At 41.2% G+C, this 12,689-nt stretch overlaps 2 protein-coding genes across 6 annotated transcripts in view; one reads left to right on the top strand and one right to left on the bottom strand.

Moving 5' to 3' along the window:
- LOC120523957 (rho-related GTP-binding protein RhoG-like) overlaps positions 1-12,689 on the top strand; it is a 61,499-nt gene that overhangs the window by 32,195 nt on the left and 16,615 nt on the right. The window lies entirely within an intron of this gene.
- The window catches only part of pgap2 (post-GPI attachment to proteins 2), a 111,125-nt gene that overhangs the window by 14,270 nt on the left and 84,166 nt on the right, over positions 1-12,689 (bottom strand). For 2 of the 4 annotated variants that reach the window (XR_005632726.1, XM_039745704.1), the window contains exon 7: positions 876-935. The exons of the other annotated variants lie outside the window; for them this stretch is intronic. Coding sequence is in view for 1 of the 2 variants with exons in the window: in XM_039745704.1 (XP_039601638.1) it covers positions 922-935 (14 nt within the window). In the remaining variant the exon portion in view is untranslated. The remainder of the gene's footprint in view (positions 1-875; positions 936-12,689) is intronic. 4 annotated transcript variants of the gene reach the window in all.

Raw genomic sequence — 12,689 nt, forward strand, 5'->3', positions numbered from 1 at the left:
GCTTAAGCCACAGTAAAATCTTGTTCACTCATCAGAAAACTGAGAAATGACAACAGATGAAAAAATGTCCTTATTTTAACTTTAAAAAAAACTGCTGATTTAACTCAGATGAGTAAAGATTAAAGTTACAACCCCCTTAATAACTTTATAAGGAAAAAAACAACTCAAGGCACTTTTACATTTACAATTTTATAGATACATTTTTTACAATTGGAGCATAGGCAGGCTAAGGGTGACCCTGTGAACTGGTGGTGAGGGATTTAAAATTCCACTAGATGACCCTGAGGAGAGTGGGCAGACACTGACCAGGCCAGGATCTGAACCAAGGACTCTCGGCACTAACCGCTGTGCCACACTACACAGGAGAAGAAGCAGGGCTGTCTCACTTGTATTCAGTAGACATGATAACTTTTCACAATGGCTGGTTGTACTTCCAATGATCTCTGATTAAATTTGCTTATCTTATTCCAGCAGACAATTAAAATATTGGCTTCTTTATGAGAGAGCACCTTAGGGCTTATAGACAGAAAATTAGTTTTATTGTAGTGGTTAACATAACTACTGACTTGAGATTCAGTCTTAAAGTTTGCACAGATACTAGCAGTGTCTCTGTGGTTCATGTGCAAATTTTACAGGCATACAGAAATAGATATGAAAGGCACAATGATAGATAGATAGATAGATGCTTAATTTTTCTGAAGAGTAAAGATTATGAATAACTTAAAGTTTCAGCTTTGCTCAACATTTATTAAGTTTGAATTCTGCTTATTATTCTTATTTCACATAAATGTGCTCTGTTGGCTCCCCACTGTGTAAGGAGTTACAAAATTTGGCATTCTACTCCCAAAAATAAGATGTGGTAACATGCAACATACCTGCAAGAGGAGCTCCATCTTTATTGCCACTTACAACTGGGCCTTTTCATTGTAAATTACCTGCAGTTTAGGAAAAATAATTAAGGATAAAATTAAGAGGCCATTTGCGTTGCGAGCATGCAGTGTTTATAGCCCTTCATGGTTTGAGTTGACCAGTCCAGATTTAGATGGAGGCCATAATGGGCATATGAAAAGAGGCAGAGTACAAGTTCTGTGACAAAACCCAGACCAGCATCTCCTTCAGAATTTTACAAACTTAGGATCAACTAGTTGAATGAAATAACTAAACACCCTGATCAGCCTCTGATTGAGAAACTGGTACCAGCCTTGTGTTGGGTGCATCCAGGATGGGCTCTTCTTCTCTGCAACCCTGAATTGAATAAGTAGGTTTGAATGGGTGGGTGGAATCTTGAGGAAACATTGAAAGGTCTGGGATTTGTGATCCACTGAAGACGTACAAAATGTGTTAGTATGAGTAAGAGCAGGGGTGTCATGGTGGTTGTGCTTCCTCACAGTATTAGACCTGGGTTTGTAACCTAGGTCTTCCCTGCATTGAGCTTGCATGTTCTTGCTGTGTCTCAGTGGGTTTCCTCTGGGTGCTCTAGTTTTCTCCCATTGTCCAAAGACGATGCATGTTAGAAGATATTAGTGATGCTAAATTAGTCCTAGTGTGTGTGTGTGTGTGTGTTAACCCTGGAATGGACCAGCACTCTGTCCAGGGTATTTCCAGTGGATTAAATTGGATAGAAAATGATATGAGTAAGAGCATAATATTAAACTGTCGGTTTTCTGGTCATGCTAGATGAGCACGAGGCAGCACTTTTGAACACTTTAAAACTTGTTGCTGTCAGGCAGCTCCATGCCATTGTGGGTTTGTACTTTCTTTGTTCTCCACAAAGAGCACCTCAAAGTTGTATTATACTTTAGAGCAGACTGTGTGTGGTGGGTCTGGATTTATAAACTATGATACAGAGGGGTCCTTAGTTGTTATGCCATAGGTGAAAATGTTCCATTACATAAAAGTGCCAAATACTGTTTACTTGAAAATGAATGCTGCAGGTTTGATATGGAACACTTGTGTTTGAGATAAGGCTAATGTGTGAAATATGTACAATGTTGTAACAGAACAGACCATAACATTCTCAAAACATTTTAATCCAATCCAGCGTCTACTCTGGCAGTGCTGGGGGAAAAACCAGAAAAGTCCATGGTAAGACCTACTCAGTCACACCCCCATAGTTGTACTCGTGCGGTATACTTGTGTTAAAGATGGACACACATTTCATAGTATTGTTCAGTTAAAAGAGATCTGGTCAGGTGTGTAGCTTATTTTAAGCATAGAAAGAGGAAATAATTCAATTAAAGGTCTGTTACTGGGCAGAGAACTGTCTGGAAAGATGTTAGTGGCACAGGTGTTTCTGCAGCCATGGTTTTTAAACATTTATTTTCACACCTGAACGGCAGCTCTTTATTTTATTTACTTATAGTTTTTGGATAATGTTTTAAAATATTTCAGTGTAAGTATGTGCAAACTCCATAAAGACAGTGACTAGTGGGCTACTGTTCATAGCTGGTTCCTACATTTTGCTGCTGGATCAGTCAGGTTCTGGCAATCCCAACCTTGAATTGCATCAATTAGGTTTGAGGATGTTCTGTTCTATTAATCAGTTTCATTGCAGGTTAGATGGATTGGTGGTACTAGACTGGCTCCTGATGTCTGTATTTGTTCACCCTGCAATTGGCTGGCTCAAGAATTGTTTCTGCCTTGTGCACAGTGTTTGCTGGGACAGGCTTCAGCTTTGAAAAGTGGATGGATGGATGGGTGTCTTGATGGCACAGGCTGCCTTGCTGAATCAGCAGATCACCCTGCTTCTATTTTGTGCCATTTCCTCCTCAAGCTCTTTCAGGTTGCAAGAGGATCGTGAATGAACAAACGTTTTCAAGTCCAGCTACAAATTCTCCATTGAATTGAGATCTGGGCTGTGGTACTGCCATTCCAAGACATTACATTGTTGTTTTGAAGCCATGCCTGTGTAGCTTTGGCTTTAATCTTGGGGTCATTGTCTTGCTGAAAAACCAAACCTTCTTCCAATGCATAGGTTTCTTGCATCAGCTTTCCGTCCAAGATTTCCCAGTATTTTGGTGTATACATTTTACCCACAGCCCTCAATAGTCTTCCAGGGCCTGCTGCAGAGGAGCATCCCCACAGCATGATGCCTCCATCACTATTTGTCACGGAGATGGTGTGTTTTTGATAATATACAGGGTTAGACCAAACATGGTGTTTATTCTGATGAACAAAAAAAGCTCAATTTTGGTTTCATCACATGATAGAATCTTCTACTAGCTGCCTTCTGCTAAGCTGTAGCTAAGATGCCATTTGTGTTTTTCCTCTTTGACACTTTCCCATAAAGCTGTGGTTGATGAAGCACTTGGGCAACAGTTGCTGTCTGCATAGTCACTGCAATCTCAGTTACTGTACCTTGTGACTCCCTCAGAGTTCTCACAGGTCTCTTGTTGACCTGCTTCACTAGTCTTCTTCTTAAATGATCGCTCGGTTTTTGTGGGTGGCCTGCTTAGGGCAGATTTACAGCTGTGCCATACTCTTTCCTTCTCTTTATGATTGATTTATCAGGACTCCAGAGGATATTCAGTGTCTTGAATAGTTTTTTGCCTCCATCCCGAATTGTGCTTTTTAATCTCCTTTTCACAGAGTTGCTTGGAGTGCTCGTTTGTGTTTATTGTGTAATTTAGACCACAATACTAGACCTTCACACACAGCTGCATTTATACTGCAATCAAGAGAAACCCCTCGACTACAGACAGGTGATGTCAATTGAACTAATTGCGTGACTTCTAAAACCAGTTGGCTGCATCAGTGATGATGTAGGTGTGTCACATTAAAGCAGATGAACATTTGTATCGTCAGTCATGTTTTATATTTGTCATAACTTAGACCACTCTGCACAGACCTGTTTTCATTTTGTCGTTAAAGAAAAAAAAATGCCAAGTTATTTCCTTTGTGATTAAGTGTTGTACAACATTAAAATGTGAACACTTTCTAGGGGGTGAATACTTTTTGCAGGTCCTGACTGTGATGCATGTGCTAGAAGTGTTGTGTGAGAGGACAAAGCTTCAGTCATTCAAACGTGCAATGTACGGCCAAAAACAACACTCAGAAAGCCCATCCATTACCCAACCCGCTATATCCTAACTACAGGATCATGGGGGTCTGCTAGAGCCAATCTTAGCCAACACAGGGCGCAAGGCAGGAAACAAACCCCAGGAAGGGCACCAGCCCACCACAGGGTGCTCACACACACGGGACAATTTAGGATCTTTGGACTGTGGGAGGAAACCCATACAGGCACAGGGAGAACATGCAAACTCCACGCAGGGAGGACCCAGGAAGCGAACCTGGGTCTCCTAACTGCGAGGCAGCAGCACTACCCACTGCGCCACCATGCCGCCCGACTCAGAAAGCAAATATAAAAATGATTACAACCAAGAGCAATTCAGCCTCTGTAAAAAAAAAAACAGTGGAGAGTAAAAGAACTCAATATCTTGCTTTCAAAGTCTGCAAGATTCCTTTTCCATGTTGGTAAAATTAATTGTATATTAAAACTACTACATAATTGAATTGTAGGTTGTGGTAAAGGAGTTATCAAGTAATGTGATTGGTTTTGATTTACTGTTTTCTAATTAGATAATAGATTGTTTTGGAAATGGTCAAAGAATTAAAATAGTTGAGTGTGCGCCTAAGCCAGTGTGTTTAATAACTGCTGGGGGTCTTCTTTCCTTCCCTTGTTGCCTCAGGGTCTGGTACCAAACCAGCTTAAGTCAAGTTAAGGTTGCTGAGCCAGACCTATCATGGCAGCATTGGGCACAAGGCAAAAACAACCCCAGACTTCTACTGTCACACTCTGTCCCTTTTAGGGGCCATTTTAGAGTTATTAGCCATCCTATCCGTCATGTCTTTGGGATGAAGGAGGTTAAAGGGGTACTCAGACACACAGACATGAAGAGAGTTCAAACTCTGCTCTGCAGCTGGGAGGCAGAAGCGCTGATTGCTGTGCCACCGTGGTACCTATCTAAGCCATATGACTGTCTAAGCAGGATTAACAGTCTTGAGAGAAAAGATAACCTTTTGTTTGTTTTTTTTTTAGTTTAGTTATAGTTTAGTCTTGTCTGAACTTTGTCAAAGGGGAACTGACCACTGGGAGTTCTTGGGGGTTTTTAGATGTTGGTTTTGACATTTTGCTGTATTTCTTTCTGGCTTTTACTCCTCTGTTTTGGTTGGCTGCTTTCTGCCGATTCCTGACAGCCCTTTATTTAAACCACTCGCCTCACTAAAGTATAAATACACTTACATTTTGCTCTTCTTCTAGTAAGGGGCAAGTTGATTATAGCAATACTGGATTCACACCCACTTTTAAGGGGTTATTTGGTGGACTTTTGGTAGCACAGTAGTAGTAGTAACACTGCGGTCTCACAGTAAGGAGGAATGGATTCCTGTCCTGAATTGCCCCGTATGGAGTTTGTGTGTTCTGCATGTGTCCATGTGGGGATTGTTCCGGTTTTCTCAAACAGTCCCCAGTTAGGTGGATTGGTGATACTAAATTGGCATGCGTGTGTGTGTGAATGTGAGTGTGCTCATCCTGCAATTGACTGGTGCTCTGTCTAGAGGTTAGTCCTGTCTTGGGCCCTGTGCTTGCTGGGACAGGCTACTCTAATCAGGATAAAGTGGTTTTAGAGCACGAATGGATGGATACAAAAGAGACTTTTTAATGAGACTAGTGTTGTTGTAGTGAACGAAGTGAGACCCGGCATTCATTCATGTTCCTGATGGCATCGTCCCTTTCCAGTAATTTGTCTCTCCATTCTTGTTCATAACAGAACACAACACACTTAAGTTGCCAGTTTACAGTACACCTGCACTCCACTCCTAATTACAAGAGTATTAAAATATTGTTAGTATTTTTACCTCCTCGCTGCTTATTCCTGGAGTGGTATTGTCTCAAGTTCAAATGTTTCTCCATTTTTTGTGCTCACCTTGTTTTTGAACTCTTGACAATGATTTGCCTTTGCTTGTCTGCTACTCTTCATCCTCAAGTTGTCTTTGGGCCCCTGTCTGCATGGCGAGGTCTTGGCTCGTTCCAGTAGCCAGTTTACAATATTTACTTGGGCTATGAGACTGCACCACATGGCAGCCTCACTTGCAAGTCCAAATAGCCACATTGTAAGAAGGGTCCGGTCAGTGCTGCAGTAGCAGTTGGATTTCCGTGAAAAACATTTAACAAATGTCGGCTGGGGCTAAACTCAGAAGTCACTTCACCTGTCTGAACCAAAACTGGAAAAACAAAGGAAATGTAATCTATTGTATCTGAAATGTAGACAGATGATGAAAGGCACTAAGACAAATAGATGAGCCACTTGGCTTGGCTTGCCCTTTCCTTTTCCATTTATTTTGATAGCTCATTGGTTGAAATCATAAACCAGCAATGCACGTTGTACATACAAAATGTGGGCACTAAGTTCTAATCTGAAATCACAATTATTTTTTGGTAATAACCTTTACAATAGGTACATTGTAATTTGCTACGGTGGAGGCACATAAATTTGAAATTTTCCTAGCAATCTGAAATGTGCTTAATTCAGGCGTATAGTGGGCTGGAGCCACTGGGCACATAGCAGAATCCTGCCCTGGATGGGGTGCCAGTCCTTTTATTGAATCAACTGCAAGTGGCTAATGGAGTGAAGCATCACAGTAGACCTAGCGAGAGGCTGTCTGTGAGCTATTAGGAGTTTTAAATGAATTGTGTCTCCTGTCAAGCCATTTATATGCACCTCTGTTTTTAGTCTGTTATATTTCTAGGCAGTGTGAAGACATGTTTTACATTTAACTAGTATTTATATTTGTTCAGTATTGTATATCTCAAGTCATGATTGACGTGCCATTCTAAAGCCAAAAGCTCATCTCAGCTGATGCTCCTTTTCATTCTTGGCATCCTTTGCTCTTTTGCAATAGCATACATGGTATAATTTGACAATATGTTTAAACAATTTTGAAATTAGTTTGGGTGGCACAGTGTTAGCGCTGCTGCCTTAGGATAAGGAGACTGGGATTAGTGCCCAGGGGCTCCTTGCCTGGTGTTTGCATGTTCTCCCAGTTTCTTAAAGTCCAAAGACTTGCAGGTTAGGTGAACTGGCATTGCTAAATTAGGGCCTGGTGTGTGTGTTTGTGTTCACCCTGTGGCACTGCTTGGATAGGCTCCAGCTGTCCTGTAACCCTGCCCTGGATATGTGGGTTTGGAAAAGGGAAGGATGGAAGAAACAAGTTACATTGCAGTATTGCCTTGTAAAGTCATGGGATGCACGTTTTCAGTTACATTCAGTTCGTTTCATTTCCAGGGCAGCCTTGGGTTGTCCTCTTTCAGCATTTTGTCATTTTGATGACCAGTCATTGTGTGTGCACCATGGAGGCCATGTAAAAACTAAAGCACTGGCACAGAATGTCCCTACCTTTTGGTTATTACTAAGTCTAAAGGAGAAATGTTGTACCTGCACAAATAAATCTTTTGGCATTGAAAAGATAACTGCTGCACAACCTTGACATGAGTAAGGCTTAGATACATTTAGAAAATGGCACCTTAGACCAAGTTAAAAATTGAACACCCACCATATGCAAGGTGTGCCGATAAGCAACATGCAACTGGAGCTTAATGAAAGTCACCCATTGCCAAATTTAAAGATGAAATCAAAATGTTCTGTTAACAAAAGCTATTTATCATGTAATGTTTGGTGTTCTGCTAGTAAATAGAATAGAGTGGCCATTCAAATGCTTGATGCCATGATGTGGCGACCGCGTCTTTTTACATTTGACATTTCATACGATCAGAATGGCTTTTCTCCAGGCTCCATTGTTCAATTGCTCTTAGCCTACTTGACTCGGGATGATAAGTATAACAGCCTGCATTTTACCGAACAGTTGGATTTAGATTTTTATATAATTAAAATGCACCATATTTTATCCATACCAGTTAAAGATCATCTGATGTATACCAGAGCATTCGGATATGCTATATATTCCGGCAATTAAATTGTCTTATCGTTGTCACCATTTTATTGAAGTACTAGCTGTGCTATCTGTTTAAATCAGGTTGAAATCTTAGTAATCAACTTAGACCCCAGCATTATTAACGTTTGCAGTGCACCATCTCTTGGAATGTGTTTTGTAATGCATGTAGTAATAAAATGCACTATGTTTGTCACCCCAACGGATGGCACAGCACAAACATTTGTAGTAGTAAAATGCACTGCAATTGTCATTCCAAGAGATGCCGCATTACAAATATCTCTTGGAATGACAGGGACATGGCAACCGAACGTACACACAGACAGACAGACACTTCTATTTTTATTAAGGTGGATATCCATCTTTTGATGTCAAGCTGGATTCTCTACAACAACAATAACGTTTATTTACTGTATATAGCACATTTTCATACAAATGACGTAGCTCAAAAGTGCTTTACATGATGAAGAAAGAGAAAAAAGATAAAATAAATAAGAAAATAAAATTAGGGAACACTAACAGAGTAAAAGTAAGGTCTGATGGCCAGGGAGGACAGAAAAAACAAGCAAAACTCCACATGGCTGGAGAAAAAAATAAAATCTGCAGGGGTTCCGATGCTACGAGACCACCAGCCGCCTCTAGGCCTAACATAAATGACCTCACAATCAGTCCTCATTGAATTCAGGATTCACATGGAAGAACTTAATGATGATGGTCATGTGGACTTCTATTACCATTTGTGAAACAGGTAACAAGCTCAAAAACAAACTGTTAAAAATGTTATATACCTTCATCTTGCATCCTACCAAGCGGTCTTACTGAAAAAGTTTATGGGATCTGCTTGAGAGCCCCTCTAAATGCCACTTGACCTGGGTGTGGATTTTTAAAAGGGAGATGTCAGCCTGTGGTGCTGGTTAGGAAATTGCTAACAGCCTGAGTGCTCTTATGAAACAGCACTGAAGCAAGACTTGGCAGGTAACAACCACACTCTTCCTAGCTGGTGTTTTAATGAAGGAATTGCTTAATTTTGGTGTGCTGAATGTGTTAATTGCAGATTTTCTATCAAATAAAGCTAAATCTGTAACTTTCTAAACAGATTGTACAATTCCCGTCTTCAGTATTCATACGTGTTCTTCCTGAGCAGAGTCACAGTTTGTACATCCCAGAAAAGCATTCAGTGCAGAGTGGGATTGCAGTGTGGTCAATGATGCTGAGAACAAGCATTCTTAAATCTAAGGGTACATTAAAAGGGGCCATTTGAAAGAAGATAGAGGTCCACAGATAAATAATATTGTTTATAAATTACAATTAGATTAAGGATACATCTGCCAAGACCTCTTACTGCCATGTTGTAACATATCATATGAGAGTGCGTTCTTTCCATTCATCCTCCATCTAAACCAGTTATCCATAGCAGGGCCAAGGGGGAAGCTGGAGCTTAACCAAGAAGACATTGGGCACAAGGTAGGAGCAATCACTGGATGGAGCACAAGCCCTTCACAGGGTGAACATATATATATACAGTATATATATATATATATATACACACACACACACCACGGGGACCAGATTAGCATTGCCAGTCCACCCAACTTTTATTACTTTGGACTGTGGGAGAAAACCAGAGCACCTAGAGGGAACCCACACAGACACAGAGACAACATGCAGGGAGACCCCGGGGCTTGAGTCTGGTTTCCTTGTTGTGAGGCTAGCAGTGCTGGCACTCATCATTCATGTTATCCGCGGTATACTGGGGGTGATAAGTTGAAGCAACAGGCCACAGAGGTAAGACCCTGTATTGCAGGTCTTGTTTTCTTATTTTTGGTTAGCTGGACTTATTTAGTTTCAGGGAAGAACACATGGATTTCTGCAATTTGATTTTTATGATGTGAAATAATAGTTTGTGATTTTAAATTTGAAAGTGATACACTGTCATTGAAAAGATGGAAACAGTGCTGGATTTATTCAAATATGCTGCTTGTGAAGAGTTCAGCTTTTGTCGTGTTGTACATTTGTAAGGCTGGCTTCCCTGTGTTTACAGCAAAGTCCTCTTTAGTGCTCTGACTGATCTAACACTGCAGTCTTCTTTAGAAACTTTGGACTTTGGGACCACGCGTGCTCTGATGCAGGTCTACTAATTTCACTAGTGTTACAAAGATAGGGGTTGCTCACAAGTTGCCTCAAAACCCAGAATGAAATTCAAGAGGCCAAGTGTTATAATGGAGGTTGTGTAAGGTTAGCAGAACACACATCTTGAGCCTCTAAAACTAGGCTATTAGATGAGGTCACTGGCCCACCTCCTTTCTCTCACTTCTGAAATCCTATGGCCTCACTTCTGCCTCTTGAACTCTTCAGTCAAATGAGCTCTAAACTTCCTCATAAACTGGCTTTCAGGAGCTTTTTACTGCTGGCACAGAGCAAATTCTGGGATATCCTGGTAAGCACTTCTGGGGAGTGCCCTCTAAAAGTCCTGGAACCATCCTCTTCAAACTCTCCATATTGGCATCAGGTGTTCCAGCACTCCTGAGCCCCAACACCTGCTCAAGAGGCCAGTAAGCCACTCAGTAGCTTTACTCAGCACGGGGCCTCACTTCTAACCAGAGTGGTAAACATGTCTGTCTAACAATTCAACCCCAAATGACCGTGTTACTACTTCTAACTCTGTGTCCCTGGAGGATTTTCATTGGGGTATTACTTGTGAAATTGTGCCATTGACACAGTATGGCGGTGCCTCTGTTCAGTAGATCATCCTGTTGATCAGCCTCTACACTGTTGACCTCCTTGCCGAGGGTCATGCACAAACATCCTACCATTTGGGCTTTATGCCTTTTTCTGTTAGCTCATTTTCCTTGCCTTTGATAAAAAGAAAAGATTTTAAAAAGTATGATGTATCCAGCACACAACTTACAACATTATTTTAGCTGTAAAATATCAGTCAGTCAGTCAAGGGGGTCTGCCACCCCAGGGCGCAAGGCAGGAACAAATCCCAGGCAGGGCGCCACCCCACGGCAGGGCACACATACACACACTAGGGACGATTTAGGATTGCCAATGTACCTAACCTGCATGTCTTTGCACTGTGGGAGGAAACTGGAGCACCCGGAGGAAACCCACAAAGACACGGAGAGAACATTCAAACTCCACGCAGGGAGGACCTGGGAAGTGAACGCAGGTCTTCTTACTGCGAGGCAGCAGTGCTAACAGTGCCAACCTGCTGTAAAATGTTGTAGACCAATATGTGCAAAACATCAGTCTCTGTAGAGGTAGGCTTGTGGTGCCAGAAGTGATTCTCAATCCAGAATACATGTGTGGGAACGACCCCTTCAAAAGGGTGTAGTGAAAATAGGCGAAATCCTGGCTCCAATGGCTACACCCACAGGACTTCTTCCTAAAACAGCAGCCTCTAATTTCACCAGTCCATGCATTTTAAACTCCTGTTGGGGTATCGTGATACTGAACAAAAGACTTGACTCTGAGAACAAAGAGAAAGCTAAAACAGCTGGTATCCTTTCAGGGGCTCAGTAGCAGACGGTAACTGATGCTTAATAATTAATTTGCAGATTGTAATGAGTGCTTCGACAATGGAGACAGACAGACACACAAATGTAGACCACCGCGGCTACTGGGCTCCATATGTTTGAGAAAAGCCTGTCTGCTACAGTATCTTTGTGTCATTTTGACTGTTGCATCACTGTACGACATAACAACAGCAAACAGAGTTTAAGTAAGCATTGTGGTCAGTGGACATACAGTGTTTTAAAATGTCGCAGCTATTGTGTCATGGCATGTTTGCATTTCCAATTATACGGTAATGTTAAATTTATTTAGTTATTTGTTTAGCTGTGCATTCAGAAGGTGAACATTGTACGGTCTCATCTGTTCAGCAGATTTGTTGATTTGGGTGTTTTGAGTACTGAAACCTGCATCTCCTGTGGTTCTTCGACATGTTTACTTCACCATTTACTTCAGATGCATATTTTGCAGTTCATATTTTCATGAATATACAGTACCTGCCAATTCTGTTAAGCTTACATGGACTCCCATGCTGTTGTCGAAACGCTGAACAACAGAGAGCATACACAGCAACATGGCATTCACGTTCACCGTTCATCCATTGATGCCGTCGAATGCCAATATATAATCTGATGCTACAGAAAGGTTTTTCCCTTGTATCAGGATATGCTTATTTTCAAGATGAGCTCCTCCATCATGAGGCGTTGGATTGGTTAAAAATGTGACACTCTGTGAGCTGTCTAATTGTCCCACCCAGCTTTAAGCAAAACTTACACATGGCTGTACAGAAGTCACTGAGACTCAGCATTGTAGGCTTCTAGCATTTTACCGGACTCATAATAACTGTGCTGTTTTAAGTTTTGAATTAACGTTCATAGACTCATATCCTAATAAATAGACACACACACAGATCACTCCAAAGATGGGCACATTAGGTGTACATTAGGTCCATTAAAGCTGACATTTTGACTCTGTTACAGTCCTTTTTCAAAAATACAATAGCTATGGTATATGTAGTATAATTACAAATATAGCTGATGTCGTCATCAGTAAATGAACTAAACTGCTGCTGTTTTACCAGACGTTTCCAGTGGTTTCAAACTAAAAAGTACAGTTCATAGTAGAGGAGCTTCTGGGGGATTTTCATGGCTAACTTGCAGTAGACGCTCATTATTACTTGTAATGTATGCTAATGTAAGTGTGCATTGATTTATTGTTATCTATTA

The sequence above is a fragment of the Polypterus senegalus genome, chromosome 2, assembly GCF_016835505.1.
Source record: "Polypterus senegalus isolate Bchr_013 chromosome 2, ASM1683550v1, whole genome shotgun sequence".
In the NCBI taxonomy this organism is placed as follows: Eukaryota; Metazoa; Chordata; class Cladistia; order Polypteriformes; family Polypteridae; genus Polypterus; species Polypterus senegalus.